Below are 18173 nucleotides of genomic sequence, written 5' to 3' on the forward strand. Positions count from 1 at the left end.
CTTAAAGATACCAAAAACAAATGGTACTGGTGTGTGTGTGTGTGTGTGTGTGTGTGTGTGTGTGTGTGTGTGTGTGTGTGTGTGTGTGTGTGTGTGTGTGTGTGTGTGTGTGTGTGTGTGTGTGTGTGTGTGTGTGTGTGTGTCTGTGTCTGTGTGTGTGTGTGTGTGTGTGTGTGTGTGTGTGTGTGTGTGTGTGTGAACTCCAATGCCATCCTCCTCTCTTTCATGTTGGCAAAACGGTCTATGGCTCTGTCATACAGTATGCGTTTAGTTTTTGTTGTCATAGGCTACCTATCTAAAACGCTTGCTAGCCTAACTTCCTCTCATGGGCAACAATGAACCAGATAAGTTAGCTAGCTACTTAACGTCAGCCTAAAATTTGCCCAGCGTCATCTGGGTTAGGGTTTGGCCGGGGTAGGCCGTCAAAGTAAATAAGAATTTGTTCTTAACTGACTTGCTTAGTTAAAAAAAGGTTAAATAGAAATACTGCCGCAACATGTCATACTCTTTTGGTCCACACAGCATCTGATAGATGGGCTACACATACTGAGACAGAGGGGTGCTGTTTCCCTCGCTCTGATGATTTCTACAGGTGCGATTCAGCCACTTGCAAATTGATGGAAAATCATTAAAACACAGAGAGAGACGAAATATATGGGTTTTTTTTCAAATATTTGGGGAAACCTGGCTTCCCTTGGCATCAATGAATGCGCGCCACTGTCTCTCTCCTTCCCCTTCCTCCTTCTCTCCTTCCTTCCTTCCCTCCATCTCTCTTTCTTTCTGTCTCCGTCATAAAAAAAATAAGGTATGTTAAAACTCAAACTCTCTTTCCCTCCATCTCTCTCTTTCTCTCTCTAGCTGACTCTAACATGACCACTGAGGATGGGTTCGGTGATGACAAGGGCTGTCACTGTGAGATCTCTGTGGAGGACCTGCTGCCTTCCGTCAAGTCTGTCATCCGAGCCGTCAGGTAAGACATACGCACGCACAGTCGCTCGCTTGCTCACTCACTCACACACACACACCTGCTGCCCTCACTCAAGTATGTCATCAGAGCCTTAGCATGACCTTTTTCTTCTTATTGTAACCTCCTAACTCTTTCCCCTAATCCATACCGTGAGAGGCAGCTTCAAAATCTCTCTTACTTCCCGCCATGTGGCCAGTGGATACATTACTATATAACTTTTCCATCAGTCTTACCCCTTTGATCCTGACATTGGGCAGTAAGGGCCTCTCATATTCAACCTCTTCCGCTGTATGGGGCCCATAGGCTCCACAGGTGTATGTACTAAGCTCCCCTCTACACTCTCTCAAAGGGCTTGATTTACATGCTACACAGCTAAAGTAAACAGTGAAGTAAAGACTGATTTTACCTCAGATCTTTCGCTGTACAACTTCACAGGAATATTTTCTTTCGAAATATGAAATGATTTTCCAGATGAGCGGTCATGTATTTATGTTGAGAAAGAAGAGCTGTTTCTGCTGTTGCTATTGGATAGTTTTAGATCTCAGTACCTTGGCGTGTGTTACTCTAGGTCAATGTCCTTCTTTGTTTGAGGACTCCCTCTTATGGTAGATTGACAAACTGCATTGAGATTCCCTCCTGTGCTGGATCGCATTCATTAGGACACACCGTAGCGAAACGTTTCGCAACGGGAAACAAAAACAAGCGTTTCTTATTAGACACGTTCATGTAGTCCCTCACTGTTTCAGTCAATGTTCTTTCATCTGGTATTTAATGAACATGACCCTGGTCTGGTCCATCCAGGATAATGAAGTTCCACGTGGCCAAGAAGAAGTTTAAGGAGACGTTGCGTCCGTACGATGTGAAGGACGTCATAGAGCAGTACTCTGCCGGACACCTGGACATGCTGTGTCGCATCAAGAGTCTGCAGACACGGTGAGAACAATAATGCACTGTCACGCATGGTCAAAGTGCTCACGTCGTCACTCTCTCTAACTTAGACCTTCCAATGCAATGCATGAAAAAGCTTAGCTAGCAGCTGTTTGCCCATGTGTATTCACTGCTTAGCCACTAATGTAAGCAGTATGTCTTTGTCTTCATGTGACTGTGCATATGTTCGAGTCTGTGTGCATACATTCATATTTGTGTGTGTGTGTGTCTTCACTTTCCCCCACAGGCTGGACATGATAGTGGGGCCCCAGCCCCTGAGCAGCCGAGCCAAGACCTTTTCCTCTCCCTCCCTGCCCATGTATTACAGCCAGGGCAGAAAGAACTCCACGCAGGGGTCAGAGTTAACCCCCTCACGCCCCTCACACACACCCCTCACGCACTCTCCTATCCTCACACCCTCTTGACTTTCTCCCCATCCCCTGCATGTGGACTAGCTGATTGTTTGCTTGAAGAAACACTGCATGGTTTTCAAATCGCACAAATCTTTCTTACCTGTCTAGGTTGACAGTATATCTTACCTGTCTAGGTTGACAGTATATCTTACCTGTCTAGGTTGACAGTATATATTACCTGTCTAAGTTGACAGTATATCTTACCTGCCTAGGTTGACAGTATATCTTACCTGTCTAGGTTGACAGTATATCTTACCTGTCTAGGTTGACAGTATATCTTACCTGTCTAGGTTGACAGTATATCTTGCCTGTCTAGGTTGACAGTATATCTTACCTGTCTAGGTTGACAGTATATCTTACCTGTCTAGGTTGACAGTATATCTTACCTGCCTAGGTTGACAGTATATCTTACCTGTCTAGGTTGACAGTATATCTTACCTGTCTAGGTTGACAGTATATCTTACCTGTCTAGGTTGACAGTATATCTTACCTGTCTAAGTTGACAGTATATCTTACCTGTCTAGGTTGACAGTATATCTTACCTGTCTAGGTTGACAGTATGTCTTGCACGGGGGGTCCACTTTGGACTGTTGATGGGTTCAGTTTCTAGATTCCTCATGGTGATGTTTCTTCTGTTCTGCATTCCTGTCAACTGAGTTTTCTCTGAGTTTTCTCTTAAACTTATGGCCCGATTCAATCAGATCCACTTTAGCCAACATCCGCATAGCTGATGTTTTGACGGTGTCGGAGGTGGAATTGCGTTAGAGTGATCAAATCCACAAGTTGTTCACGGCATTATAGCTAAAACGGACATTGCCATTGGCTGCACAGAGTCTCATTAAGTTCGAATTCTGGAATTTGAGATGTAATCTACACCTCGATTAGGCTGTTAAAAATCCTCATTATTTAGTTAAATGATTTTTCAATTTGAGTGTAATTATTTCTATATAGCCTACACTTTCTCATTCTGAACTTCTAACGCAAGTGGGGAGGTGTGGCTTCTTGACAATGACACCAACACCGCCAAAACGTCAGCTATGCAGCTGTCGGCTATAGCTGGTTAGCACTTGATCTGATTAAATCTAGGTCCTAAACTTTCACTGAATTTGAAAGGCCTTATTTACCAAATGAGTGAGTAGTGAGCCACCATGTGGTAGAAACTTAAAATTACATTTTTGTACTCGAGAGCTTGAGTCATGGAAAATATTGAAAATAATATAAACATCTCAACTGAAAATCCAAATGTGTAGTAAAATGATATACACTGCTCAAAAAAATAAAGGGAACACTTAAACAACTCCAAGTCAATCACACTTCTGTGAAATCAAACTGTCCACTTAGGAAGCAACACTGATTGACAATAAATTTCACATGCTGTTGTACAAATGGAATAGACAACAGGTGGAAATTATAGGCAATTAGCAAGACACCCCCAATAAAGGAGTGGTTCTGCAGGTGGTGACCACAGACTACTTCTCAGTTCCTATGCTTCCTGGCTGATGTTTTGGTCACTTTTGAATGCTGGCGGTGCTTTCACTCTAGTGGTAGCATGAGACGGAGTATACAACCCACACAAGTGGCTCAGGTAGTGCAGCTCATCCAGGATGGCACATCAATTCGAGCTGTGGCAAGAAGGTTTGCTGTGTCTGTCAGCGTAGTGTCCAGAGCATGGAGGCGCTACCAGGAGACAGGCCAGTACATCAGGAGACGTGGAGGAGGCCGTAGGACGGCAACAACCCAGCAGCAGGACCGCTACCTCTGCCTTTGTGCAAGGAGGAGCAGGAGGAGCACAGCCAGAACCCTGCAAAATGACCTCCAGCAGGCCACAAATCTGCATGTGTCTGCTCAAACGGTCAGAAACAGACTCCATGAGGGTGGTATGAGGGCCCGACGTCCACAGGTGGGGGTTGTGCTTACAGCCCAACACCGTGCAGGACGTTTGGCATTTGCCAGAGAACACCAAGATTGGCAAATTCGCCACTGGCGCCCTGTGCTCTTCATAGATGAAAGCAGGTTCACACTGAGCACATGTGACAGACGTGACAGAGTCTGGAGATGCCGTGGAGAACGTTCTGCTGCCTGCAACATCCTCCAGCATGACCGGTTTGGCGGTGGGTCAGTCATGGTGTGGGGTGGCATTTCTTTGGGGGGCCGCACAGCCCTCCATGTGCTCGCCAGAGGTAGCCTGACTGCCATTAGGTACCGAGATGAGCTCCTCAGAACCCTTGTGAGACCATATGCTGGTGCGGTTGGCCCTGGGTTCCTCCTAATGCAAGACAATGCTAGACCTCATGTGGCTGGAGTGTGTCAGCAGTTCCTGCAAGAGGAAGGCATTGATGCTATGGACTGGCCCGCCCGTTCCCCAGACCTGAATCCAATTGAGCACATCTGGGACATCATGTCTCGCTCCATCCACCAACGCCACGTTGCACCACAGACTGTCCAGGAGTTGGCGGATGCTTTAGTCCAGGTCTGGGAGGAGATCCCTCAGGAGACCATCCGCCACCTCATCAGGAGCATGCCCAGGCGTTGTAGGGAGGTCATACAGCCACGTGGAGGCCACACACACTACTGAACCTCATTTTGACTTGTTTTAAGGACATTACATCAAAGTTGGATCAGCCTGTAGTGTGGTTTTCCACTTTAATTTTGAGTGTGACTCCAAATCCAGAACTCCATGGGTTGATAAATTGGATTTCCATTGATTATTTTTGTGTGATTTTGTTGTCAGCACATTCAACTATGTAAAGAAAAAAGTATTTAATAAGATTATTTCATTCATTCAGATCTAGGATGTGTTATTTTAGTGTTCCCTTTATTTTTTTGAGCAGTGTATAAATACAAATAATGTGTGCTTATTTTAATATGCTTGTAATTTAAGGTCATCCATTTGTCTTTCAAATCCAGTAGTAGATAATACATTCTTCTCTTCTTCTTGGCTTCTGAAGTTTAATCTTAGATCTTTTGAAAAAAGGTGTATTGACATCCCACTGGGCACAGACGTCAATTCAACGTCTATTCCACGTTGGTTCCAGTGGCGGTTCTAGACCATTTCAACTGGGGGGGCCAAGCTGGTGCCAGTTGTACTGTTAGAGGAGCCAGTTACATTAGACGTTATTGTTGTCATATCGTTTTCTTCACTGCATTAGCAGGCAAAAGACCATGTTCATAATCATTAGTGTTCCACGTTGCCACTGTCTAATAAAGGATGTAAAAAAAGAACGATAGCAAAAATATGTAAAAATTATTTCATACTCCAAAATTGTTGTCATAGGGGGCACTGGTCCCTCCTGCCCAACCCCCCCCCCTCCCCCCCCCGGAGAACCGCCCCTGGTTGGTTCCACCTCATTTCAGTGAAATGACATGGAAACAACGTTGATTCAGCCAGTGTGTGTGCCCAGTGGGATGCTGTTGATATTGATACACTTGCATCATATATCTCTAGTGACACAGTAAACCGAGCAAATATATATCATTGTGAGCAGTATGGCCTCTACAGTACGTGTTGTATTCTCATAGAGGACCAATTCCAACTCTAACTCTCTTTCCTTCCTTCTTCCTTCTCGGCGGGCTGCCTACTGGACATCCTCTGGTCCTGCACCATTTCTTTCTCTGTGCCCTCTCTTTAACACTATGTCTCCTGTGTCCTCCAGAGTGGACCAGATCCTAGGTAAAGGCCAGATTCCTCTGGATAAGAAGATCCGGGACAAGCTGCTGTCTGATGGAGACCTGCTGGAGGACATGAGTATGCTGGGACGCGTCTGCAAAGTGGAACGGCAGGTCAGTGGGTTTCCATGAACTTAAACACTGGTTCATTAAATATGGTGAATTATGTGTGGTTAACCTTTTACATTCGTGGGAATTGGCCTATACGGACGGGGCTAGATTGAAATGTTTCTTACAGAAGAAATATGAAAAGCATATGCATAACCATGGTAGCAATTTTAAGGGAACAGTGAAGATAATGGGAAAATAAATGATTAGACCAAAGGTGAGTACACAAGTTCACCTGACACAAGACTGAATCCAAACATTACACTGTTGACATTCAGTAACATAAGAGTATTCCTCCAAAATGTGGGTTAGGTGCAACATAAGCCAAAAAAATTACAAGGGTTTGAGTTAGAGGACTAACTGGAGTCTCCAAGTGGACACACCCCTCTCCAAAGTGGGCACAGTTCCTTAGTCATTTCTATGCACTTTTATGACTCAAAGAAGTCTTCAACTATAAGGTACTTTTTGAGCTCTCCTAGCTGTACCGTTGAGGAACTAGAACAAGCACACTTGTAGTTGTTTCATTTAGAACACAACCCTGCATCCCCGCCATCACACAATGACTATTGCTGTTTATGTAATCCAAAAACTGCCCCTTATAAATCGCTGTCTGGGTCAGGTGGGCATGATTTGAGGCTTGTTCTATTGCCAATATGACTAGCTAAGTTAATAAATACGATCTTATAGTGTTGGGCTTTCACAAGGTAATTTTGGTACGCATAGAAAGGAGTCATGAGTGCATTCAGGTGTGTGCCACGGCAAATTATCTTCACAATAAACAAACACAGGCTCATTCTGTTCAGAACAACCCAGGGTGTGACACCATGTCATCTTGTAACTGTACATCAAACAGTGATCATAAACGCTGACACTGTGTATGCCATGAGTTTCATGATATGGAGATGTGAAGTGCACATTTGGACTCACGGGTCTTTGGCTTGCTTGTGTGACATCAAAGTGGTATTTATTATAATAATCCTCATCGTCTCATCTTTCAAAGTACATAGAGTCCTCTTAACTTACAGCATTTCCCTCACTAAGGGAACAAAAAAATAGCAAACGTTGCCCTAGTACTGGGAGAGATGGGGGCAACTTCTTAACGCGCGCGGTGCTCAAGTTCAGAACGGCTGTCAGTCCAAACCCATACAGCGCTGTGAAGCATTAGTGCCCAAATCTGCCATTTTTAACCCGTATACGGGTACAGGTATGAGTGTAAAGGGCTACCAACTACTGTTATTCAACATATTTTAATTGTTTGCGTATTATGGTTAAATGTGGTTACATGTTGTTTGTATTACCAATTATGTGAAAGTACTCTTTCTTTTGTGTTGCTAATATTAACCTTCATTTCTATTTCCCTCCCTTCCTTCCTTCCTTCCGTCCTTCCTTCCTTCCTTCAATCCATCCCTCTCTAGGTCCAGTCTATTGAGTCGAAGCTAGACTCCCTGTTGGATATCTACCGGCATGTGTTACGTAAAGGCTCCTCCTCTGCCCTCACCCTCTCCTCCTTGCCCCTGTTTGAGCTGGAGCAGACCTCAGACTACCAGGGCTCTATCCTCTTCAAGGACCACTCCACCTGCTCTACCCAGGTCAGCAGCACCGGAGGTGGGCCAGGGATAGAGGGCCAAGGGGGGTGCGTGACCCGCTCCTCCGCCAACACCTCAAACCTGTCCCGGGGACTTCACCTTATCCTGGCGCCGCCCACCGAGCTCAGCCTCAACCTCAACACTGGCTCCACCTCGCCTTCTACCGGTGGGCCCCCGCCCTCCTTGTTCAGTCCGTCACCCCTTCCTCAACACCACCACCATCATCATCATCATACCCTGCCGGAAAGTGGGGAACCAGACCATAGCGGAAGTTCTTCTCACTCACCTCCTATTCTTACTCCTAATTGTGTATCTGTAGGTGGGGGGTTTCCTACTCTGGCCAGGCCCCCACCGCCTCCTCCCCAGCCCAGCCGGACAGTGGGTCACTCCAGGCCGGAGAGGGAGAGGGAGGTGGAGGTGGGCGACTTCTGTGGAAGCCCGGAGGAGAGGGAGGATGGTGATGTGTTAGGCCCAGAACAAGGCCTCAGAATCGGGAGGCTGGGGCAGCCAAGAGGGGGGTCCAGTGGGAACAGCAATGGCCGGCCCTGCAATGCCAAACCAGAGGGCTCCTGGAGGAGACACACGAGCCTGGAGATGGAGCCCCTGGTACCCCTCTCTTCTGCTCTGGGAGGAGGAGGCCGCTGCTCCTCCGGCTCCAACCCCAGCCAGGCGGACCGAAGCCTGGGCAAGTCCATGTCCGTCCTAGACCTGGGGCAGGGGGGGACTACCACCTCCATGGCCCTGGATAGCCACCACCATCCTAGCCTCAGCCTCTCGTCCCCCAGCCCCTGCAGCAGCAACTCCCCCACAGGCTCCCACAGTAGTCAGGACCCTGGAGGAGGGGGCGGCGGGGATGGCTGGGGGGAGGAGGACCTCTTTATCAGCGACAGGGAAATGGACGCCCTCCCTCTCCCCCCCGAGGCTCAAGGTGGAGCCTTTGGCTTTGACTTCCTGTCCCAGGGTACAGCCGACGCAACCTCTTACTCTTCAGAGCTACTGAGGACAGACCCGGGGCTTGGGGCGGGGTTAAATGCTCTGGCGGGGTTCAATAGGAGCCTGCCGAGCGGGAACACGTCATCACCCGCCTCAGTTGGGAGTGCCGAGTCCCTGAGCATGCCGCACGTACGGCTAAAATAAGACACACCCCCGTGTCGTATGGACCAATCAAAAAACCTCCCCTTATAGAGAAGCTCTTTATTCTATTTTTGGAGGGGTGAGGGGAACAGGGAGGGACTATAATGGTTATTTCTGTTTATTTTTATGTTGATTCATTTGATAAAAAGCTAAGTATTTTTCATCCAAGTCGACGATACATGAACATATCATTGCATGAATTATTATTGAAGAAATCAAAACAAAGAAAATAAAGAAAGTAAGATAAAGAGAGAGAGATGTGTTTAAAAAGAGACTGATATATATATATTATATATATATATAAGGGACAAGCAAAACTTGATCCTGAAATACAATGGGTTGATCTGTGATCTCGACACTGCATGAGCACTGCATGTTTTCAGTCCAAAGTTCATGGTATTTACAACTTACCCATAAGTCTTCATTCATTAACACTGGAAGTTGTTGATGCCTATAGGCCTTAGGGCAAAACCCTTCTAGAAAATGTTTCCTTAATTTTAATACACATAATCATGTACAGTAAAAGTTAAAGTGTGGGGCCTCCTAACTTATAAGACTATAGCGTATGGGGCAAGTTAAATGCTTACATGAACCCAATATCATACTCTTATCCAAAGCTTCTGAGGCAGCCATCTTGAAATGAATGTTGCCACAATACGACCAAGTTTTTCACCCACATCAGTTCCCTATAATAGTTTCTCATTTGAGAGACTATTGTGGACATACAATGGTACAAAACACCCCTCATTGTAATGATAGACTTGCCAAGTCCAGGTCAATACTAGTTTGAGGTAAATTTAATTCTGCCAACAGGTCACACACACACCAATACACACACACACACTCCGGTAGTTTACATACTGTATAACCATCGTACACAAGCTGCTACACATAGTCCCGGGAAAGGAATAACTGCAAAAACAGGAGACGAATAGCTGCTAAAACAATAGAAATAGAATTACTAGAATACGGTCCACCCATCATGACACCTTTGAATGGGGATGCCCGTTCTAGTACTTCTATTTCTATGCCTAAAACGCAGTTCAATTGCGCACCCCGAGGTGTTTTCTACCCGACGACCAAGGTATCCACATTATGAATGTGATTTCTTGAGATACCTGTGTATCTTCTCATTCAATTTATTTTTTATTACTTATAACACAAGAGAGCAAAACACGAAGGGAGAAAAATGTGCAAAAATATATTATGTTATCTGATTATGTGACCCTCTTTTAATTAAATGAAGATACTTGCAGTCTTACAGTACAAGGTTTCAGTCAAAATCACACTCACCGGCTGTAGTTCTTTTAATACATTATAGTTTTGAATGCTTATTCAATTGCTTAAACTGAAGTTGACATGCTGTAGAATGTATATAATGTTATGTTAATAATCTGTAAGTGATATTTTTCACACCTTGGCAAGCAGTGTGAGTGACATCGTGGCTAACGCTAACAACAATTAGCCCTTTTGACTTAAAGGGATAAGTCACTCAAATCACAAAATTACATTGTTTTTCTTACCCTTCAAGCAGTCTTTACAGGGTACCAAAATAAAAATAAAAAAGTGTAATTTGGGTGGACTAACCTTTTAAGTGTTACAGATTCAGGTACAACAGGGTCATGTTCAATAGGGCACAATGTAGCAAAACATTTTGAAATGGAATGCAAAGATGACTCATTGGACACGCTCAACCTCAGATAGTAGGCTACCTCATTGATTTCAAAACATTTTGTAACATTTTGTGCCTACTGAACAGGATCCTGTAGGGATTATTGGATGTTTCACCAAGGGGGTTGTTTCAAAGGAGAGATACCCATTCTAAACATGAAATACAGTATGAAATTGTACGCTAAATCCAAAGCTCCAGTACACATACCATTGGAAACAGAAACATTAGCAGAAATATTTATGGTCGATTAAATCCTTGTTGAAGGCTTTACCAGAATATGTGAAGTATACAAAACATGCAGTACATAACATGGTGCCTTTCTTAATGATATACTGTCCATTTCAACATGTTTATTTGCACCCAACGTGTGGGTTGTTGGCCTTTTGTGCCGAAATGGTCTCACATACTTGATTTTTGTTTCGTCCCTTGTAAAAAAATATATGACTATCTGATTTGGGCATTATTTATCCACAGACAGACCATGTATTACCAAAGGAAAACTGGCCTTTAGAAATGTCATCATTGTGTCTCATACGATCATTATCCTAATTTATTTAAATGATGTGCACATACCTATACGATAGTAATAATTTCAGTTAGCTCCATCAAGCCTGTAATGTCATGAAAAATGCTAAAGAAACTTTTATTCTCCTACATCAATAAAAAAAAATGGAAATTCAAGTGTATGTTTGTTGACATATTTACAGACATGTTCTGTTAGCCTATGACCATTGTGGTGTATCTTCTGTTCTGTAGCTGTGTGTTGGCATCTATTTATTACCTTGAAAATGATTTTTCAACTGTCAACCCATATTTAAATGACTGAGGAAAAATGATGCACCTGTTGCTAAGTTTGAGCACTTTTTAATGTCTTTGATATAGATCACGCTCACAGGTTGCATACAATAAGGTGTAGAGGGAACAGTATCGATAAGGTTTGAACAGTGCAAGGGAGCTTTTAAGCCAAGCAAGGCGCTATAATATGTTAGTATCTGATATATTTTTTAAAGTGCATTGGGAACATGTGCATTGGGAACATGCAAGCAGCCATAGGAAAACACAACACCATTTCAACATTTATCAACTTAAAAATATTTGTACATTTTACTAACATTAACTAGCAGCTAGTTAATGTTAGTAGAGTACGATAGCAAGATAGCACACATCTAGAGGAGTTATTTAAATCGTCTTCCACTCAGATAGTGTATCCTAACCACAAACAGTCTAAACAAGCAGACCAAAACATATATATAAAACAGAACACTTCCTTAATGAATATGCCATGTCATTTTTTTCCTCCGTCTGCTCTTGCGATGCATGGTGAGCATGGACCAGACTTTGACTATGGTGTGTAAGAGGGGGGTGATGTTTTTACGGTGGCGGACGCTAACGTCGCGAGCCCAACACAACGTTCATTTGACCTTCTGGGCCTTCTGGGCCGACTTGGTGACCTTGCCCGTGGACGGAGCCTTCTTCTCCACCGCCTTGATCACGCCCACCGCCACCGTCTGACGCATGTCACGCACCGCAAAGCGCCCTGGGAGGGTGGAGAGAATGATCGAATGTGAGTCATACTTCTAATGACTTCATTATAAACGTATTTCAGTCTATTACAGGCTTTATAGCACATGATACAATGCTATAGTTGATTTGTGATCAACTGTAGCACTTTGAAAATACTAAATGTAACAAGTGATAAGTTCTAGACAAGAAGCACCAAGACTGATGAAGGATGGAGATAACTTGTTATCTGATGAACAGAGCAGGTTCTGTAATATACTGCTCAAAAAAATAAAGGGAACACTTAAACAACACATCCTAAATCTGAATGAAAGAAATAATCTTATTAAATACTTTTTTCTTTACATAGTTGAATGTGCTGACAACAAAATCACACAAAAATAATCAATGGAAATCCAATTGATCAACCCATGGAGGTCTGGATTTGGAGTCACACTCAAAATTAAAGTGGAAAACCACACTACAGGCTGATCCAACTTTGATGTAATGTCCTTAAAACAAGTCAAAATGAGGCTCAGTAGTGTGTGTGGCCTCCACGTGCCTGTATGACCTCCCAACAACGCCTGGGCATGCTCCTGATGAGGTGACGGATGGTCTCCTGAAGGATCTCCTCCCAGACCTGGACTAAAGCATCCGCCAACTCTTGGACAGTCTGTGGTGCAACGTGGCGTTGGTGGATGGAGCGAGACATGATGTCCCAGATGTGCTCAATTGGATTCAGGTCTGGGCCAGTCCATAGCATCAATGCCTTCCTCTTGCAAGAACTGCTGACACACTCCAGACACATGAGGTCTAGCATTGTCTTGCATTAGGAGGAACCCAAGGCCAACCGCACCAGCATATGGTCTCACAAGGGGTCTGAGGATCTCATCTCGGTACCTAATGGCAGTCAGGCTACCTCTGGCGAGCACATGGAGGGCTGTGTGGCCCCCCAAAGAAATGCCACCCCACACCATGACTGACCCACCGCCAAACCGGTCATGCTGGAGGATGTTGCAGGCAGCAGAACGTTCTCCACGGCGTCTCCAGACTCTGTCACATCTGTCACGTGCTCAGTGTGAACCTGCTTCATCTGTGAAGAGCACAGGGCGCCAGTGGCGAATTTTCCAATCTTGGTGTTCTCTGGCAAATGCCAAACGTCCTGCACGGTGTTGGGCTGTAAGCACAACCCCCACCTGTGGACGTCGGGCCCTCATACCACCCTCATGGAGTCTGTTTCTGACCGTTTGAGCAGACACATGCACATTTGTAGCCTGCTGGAGGTCATTTTGCAGGGCTCTGGCAGTGCTTCTCCTGCTCCTCCTTGCACAAAGGCAGAGGTAGCGGTCCTGCTGCTCGGTTGTTGCCCTCCTATGGCCTCCTCCACGTCTCCTGATGTACTGGCCTGTCTCCTGGTAGCGCCTCCATGCTCTGGATACTACACTGACAGACACAGCAAACCTTCTTGCCACAGCTCGAATTGATGTGCAATCCTGGATGAGCTGCACTACCCGAGCCACTTGTGTGGGTTGTAGACTCCGTCTCATGCTACCACTAGAGTGAAAGCACTGCCAGCATTCAAAAGTGACCAAAACATCAGCCAGGAAGCATAGGAACTGAGAAGTGGTCTGTGGTCCCCACCTGCAGAACCACTCCTTTATTGGGGGTGTCTTGCGAATTGCCTATAATTTCCACCTGTTGTCTATTCCATTTGCACAACAGCATGTGAAATTTATTGTCAATCAGTGTTGCTTCCTAAGTGGACAGTTTTATTTCACAGAAGTGTGATTGACTTGGAGTTACATTGTGTTGTTTAAGTGTTCCCTTTATTTTTTTGAGCAGGTTATATATACGACAAAGATGTACAGTACACGTCATCTGTCTCCCCAATAGGGATCTGGGTTGAGGGCAGACACACACACACCACCTACCAAGTGGTGGGTACTCAGAGAAGCTCTCCACACACATGGGCTTCCCGGGGACCATGTCAACGATGGCTGCGTCGCCAGACTTCAGGGCCTTGGGGTTGTCCTCCAGCTTCTTGCCCGAGCGCCGGTCAATCTTCTCCTTCAGCTCAGCGAACTTACAGGCGATGTGGGCCGTGTGGCAGTCCAGCACAGGGGCGTAGCCGGCACTGATCTGACCTGGGTGGTTCAGGATGATGACCTGGGGGAGGAGGGAGGAGACACAATCACACACACGTCATTTCTCTTCTATGTGACTCTATGCTATTTGTTTCCTTTTTAAACGGGGTCGTAAGTGATGTGTGAATTGGACAAAAACAGGAATCAGAACACAGCATGTTAATTGGTGTCTCGTAAGGACACGTTTCAGTCCAGTCACACAATGTTCTCCACAGCTAACTCTCCTATCCAGACCTGTGCAGTGAAGTTGGCCGCCTCCATCGGCGGGTCGTTCTTACTGTCTCCAGCCACGTTCCCTCGCCGTATGTCTTTTACCGACACGTTCTTGACGTTAAAGCCCACGTTGTCTCCGGGCATGGCCTCGGTCAGCGCCTCGTGATGCATCTCCACTGACTTGACCTCCGTGGTCACATTGACGGGGGCAAAAGTCACCACCATGCCTGGCTTGATCACGCCCGTCTCCACCCGCCCCACCGGGACCGTACCAATACCTGGGAGAGAGGGAGTTGAGGCCAGGGTTGAATCCGATCGCACTTGTAGATATTGCAGCATTTAATGGCAATGTTACCGCCATCGCAGAGATTGCATTCAAGGTAAACGCTGCAGATGTCAGCTTAATTGTAAATTCCAGTTAAATGTCAAGCGTGCTAGATCGCGGATCGAACGCAGCTCGGATTGAATCCCAGTCTGAGTGCAAGGTATAACATCAAAATAGAATGTATGTAAGAGCTGAAAAACAACTCAAAACCCTTTGGCTTTCATTGCTGCACAATAGCCAAATTGACTGAATTGAAATGGAATTGACCCCCAAGCCACTGGCATAGCACCAGTGGTGGGGAGGCCCCACAAGCTCCTCCACCTCCCAGGGCCTCACCTCCTATCTTGTAAACGTCCTGTAGGGGCAGGCGGAGGGGTTTGTCTGTGGGGCGAGAGGGCGGCTGGATGGCGTCCAGGGCCTCCAGCAGGGTGGTTCCAGAGGCGTTGCCGTCCTTACGGGTGACCTTCCACCCTTTGAACCATGTCATCTACAGGGAACAGACCAAATATCAGGAACAAGCATAACTTAAGCGTTATGGCCTACATAGGTAATACGTATTAAGACACCTTGTAAAACGAACCACTTTTCATACAATGGCAGTTATACTAATTAGGCAGTGTAATTCAGTGGAGGTGTGCACGACTGCATCTGCAACTCTATTGTGTAATAAGGTTGCGTCCTAAGAACATAAAGTGTCCTCCTGCCTTGGAAAAAGATAAGGATAAGTATAAAAAGAAGAATACTAACGTTAGGGCTAGCCTCCAGCATATTGTCCCCATTCCAGCCAGAGATGGGAACGAAGGCCACCGTATCCGGGTTGTAACCAATCTTCTTAATGTAGGTGCTGACTTCCTTCACAATCTCCTCATAGCGTTTCTGGCTGTAGTTGGGCTCGGTGGAGTCCATCTTGTTGACCCCTACAATCAACTGCTTGACCCCTAGGGTGTAGGCCAGAAGGGCGTGCTCGCGGGTTTGCCCATTCTTGGAGATGCCCGCCTCGAACTCGCCCACGCCCGCCGCCACGATGAGCACGGCACAGTCCGCCTGTGGCAAGGAGGAGACGGGGAGCAAACATGACGTTTCATTTTGTTTGCATTTGAAAGCAGTTTGAAAGCAGAAAATGTTACAAGAAAAAATAAACATTTTTCTTGTTTTAGTAAAATGTAATTTTAAAAAATGATGCCGTTTATGGATTCCCAGAATAACCGTTTGATTTTCAGAGTAGCCAATGTAATCCTGGTCAAAGGTTTTGTTTTCTAAGAGTATAGAAGACATGTTTAATATGTTTCATGCTCTTCCTTCCAGTTTTGGGGCCCCATACGTACCAAATAAGAAGGCCCTTGGCTAAACTTTTAGTCAGTGTCCATGTTTAGTGACAGCTGGATACAGTAGTGTCTGCAGCCCATACCTGAGAGGTGCCAGTGATCATGTTCTTGATGAAGTCCCTGTGTCCCGGGGCGTCGATGATGGTGACGTAGTACCTGCTGGTCTCAAACTTCCACAGGGAGATGTCGATGGTGATGCCTCGCTCCCTCTCTGCCTTCAGCTTATCCAGCACCCAGGCATACTTGAACGAGCCCTTCCCCATCTAAAGACAGGCCAAAGAGAGACCAAATCAATGTCAAAAGTCCGCCGTTTGTTTGTCTCTTTCGTCTTTATGTTGGAACAAAATCGAGAGAGGGATATCGAGAGATAAATAAGTCAATGCTCAGTTCAATGGTATGGATTCAAAGTGGAATCATACCATATCCCTGAAATACCGAGCTTGGTGTAAAGTTTGACAATTAGAGACTCTAACATATCGATCATGTATAACAACAGGCTAGACCTTAAATACATTCCCAGCACAGAGAGTGGTTTTGTTAAGTTACTTGTGTCTGGTCACCTCCATACCTCAGCGGCCTCCTTCTCAAACTTCTCAATGGTCCTCTTGTCGATGCCCCCACACTTGTAAATGAGGTGGCCTGTTGTGGTGGACTTGCCTGAGTCCACATGGCCGATCACCACGATGTTGATGTGAAGCTTCTCCTTGCCCATAGCTGTTCACTCAGGAAGACACTGGAGTAGATTGTGGCAAGAGGGGTCAACCAAGCCAGCCAAGTTATTAGGAATTACAATGTCATTAACCGAGGAAAATGTATTATATTTTAGGAGGTATTAAGAAGACAAATATTTGTGAAATTGATTAATACTAGTGACTGAGTCCAGTATCCCTTTGCAATGCTTTGTTTAGTTGATAAGTCTGCTAAGCAACGAAGAAAACTCACAACAGTCGGTAGATTATTGCATCACACAAACACCTCTTCTCCCTCATCATCATTTCAGTCATTTCATCATTTCAGTCATCGAGAACCATTCACACACCATAAGACATCTCTATTCCCTTCCCTGACAATGTGTATAAAGTTTCACTGAGTGGCTTGGCACCATTTTGAGAGTGAGGTCATCAGAATGAAAGAACAGGTGAAAGAAAAGCAGCTATTTCTCAACAACATAGCTGTTATTTTCCTTCCTGGTTCTCAAAGCCTACCCCACCACGTTCATGATGACACTGGAGACTGGTGGTTGGGTGCAAACAGTATATGGGACGTTTAATATTCCAAGAGGCAGTCACAGAAACAATGACCAGTCAATCAATCAATATACACCCAGGTTACATTCCCAATGGCACCCTAGTCCATATGTAGTGCATTGTGCTTTATACAGGGAATAGTACACTATAGCCTATAGGGAATAGGGTGCCATTTCTGACAACTCCCAATTTTACCTAGGCAACCCCTCCATCCTCATATACTCCCCTAAACACCTGCTACAATTGACACTGAAATAAAGGTTGTTGTTTTTTTTTACATAACATAGCTATTAACAAGATATCAAAGAAATACCATATGAAAATGTATATTATGTAGTTACAAAAACTTGAGAAAATAATGGTATTGTGGCCATCATGTCATATTTATTTGCTCCTATGACGCAATGAAAGACATTACGGGACAGCAATAGGTAGGCTATTAAAAGACTACTGCCTTAGTTTTGCCAATATTGACGCATGCATCATGTATCTTGCTGGCTTGGTAACTAATTCGCGTTTTCCAAACACATAGGCTACAGCGCCGGTTGATACCGCGGTATTAAACTGCGCCATGTTACCTTCGAGAGCAACCCCTCATTGTTTTGCTAAGTGTCAGCCGCGTTGTTATTGTACTTTCCACATGGAGACTGTGTGCAATATATCCAATCCGACTGCCTTGCATAACACTATTTCATCCGGCGTTATACCTACCTCGTCAGACCATTTCACAGCACACGTTTCAAAATGCAGACCACGGTTGGTTAATACTTGTCGTTAGCCAAAAATGGTATCATACCTGTGTTTGTATAGATGCGCTCGCAATTCGGGCAGGGATCGTGTAGCAAAAGATGCTATCTGGTTTATTATTAGGGACCCAGTAGTGGGTGCTGCCGGTATTGGCTTCACACACGTCATTAGTTTAACCCCCCCGTGGAGAAATTCGTGT

The 18173-nt window shown here is 45.2% G+C and overlaps 2 protein-coding genes across 5 annotated transcripts in view; one reads left to right on the plus strand and one right to left on the minus strand.

Moving 5' to 3' along the window:
- The window catches only part of LOC115178389 (potassium voltage-gated channel subfamily KQT member 5), a 142347-nt gene extending 131193 nt beyond the window's left edge, over positions 1 to 11154 (plus strand). For 2 of the 3 annotated variants that reach the window (XM_029739559.1, XM_029739558.1), the window contains 4 exons: positions 859 to 970; positions 1769 to 1900; positions 5961 to 6087; positions 7497 to 11154. In XM_029739559.1, coding sequence (XP_029595419.1) covers positions 859 to 970; positions 1769 to 1900; positions 5961 to 6087; positions 7497 to 8804 — 1679 coding nt within the window. In that variant the 3' untranslated portion in view covers positions 8805 to 11154. Of the gene's footprint in view, positions 1 to 858; positions 971 to 1768; positions 1901 to 2141; positions 2250 to 5960; positions 6088 to 7496 lie in introns of all 3 variants that reach the window. The other variant, XM_029739556.1, reaches the window with a different exon arrangement.
- Positions 11155 to 11320: 166 nt separating this feature from the next.
- LOC115178391 (elongation factor 1-alpha 1) lies at positions 11321 to 18121 on the minus strand. 2 transcript variants are annotated; one of them, XM_029739562.1, is made up of 8 exons: positions 18024 to 18121; positions 16549 to 16713; positions 16064 to 16243; positions 15403 to 15699; positions 14992 to 15142; positions 14352 to 14608; positions 13905 to 14139; positions 11321 to 12010 (listed from the first exon to the last, which is right to left on the minus strand). In XM_029739562.1, the coding sequence occupies exons 2-8, from the start codon at positions 16690 to 16692 to the stop codon at positions 11886 to 11888; spliced, it is 1389 nt and encodes a 462-aa protein (XP_029595422.1). In that variant the 5' UTR covers positions 16693 to 16713; positions 18024 to 18121; the 3' UTR covers positions 11321 to 11885. The 2 variants fall into 2 exon arrangements, with proteins under 2 accessions (XP_029595422.1, XP_029595423.1); XM_029739563.1 differs by lacking the exon at positions 18024 to 18121 and adding an exon at positions 17939 to 18020.
- Between the last annotated feature and the right edge of the window lie 52 nt (positions 18122 to 18173).

Source organism: Salmo trutta, chromosome 38 (genome assembly GCF_901001165.1).
Source record: "Salmo trutta chromosome 38, fSalTru1.1, whole genome shotgun sequence".
Lineage (NCBI taxonomy): Eukaryota > Metazoa > Chordata > Actinopteri > Salmoniformes > Salmonidae > Salmo > Salmo trutta.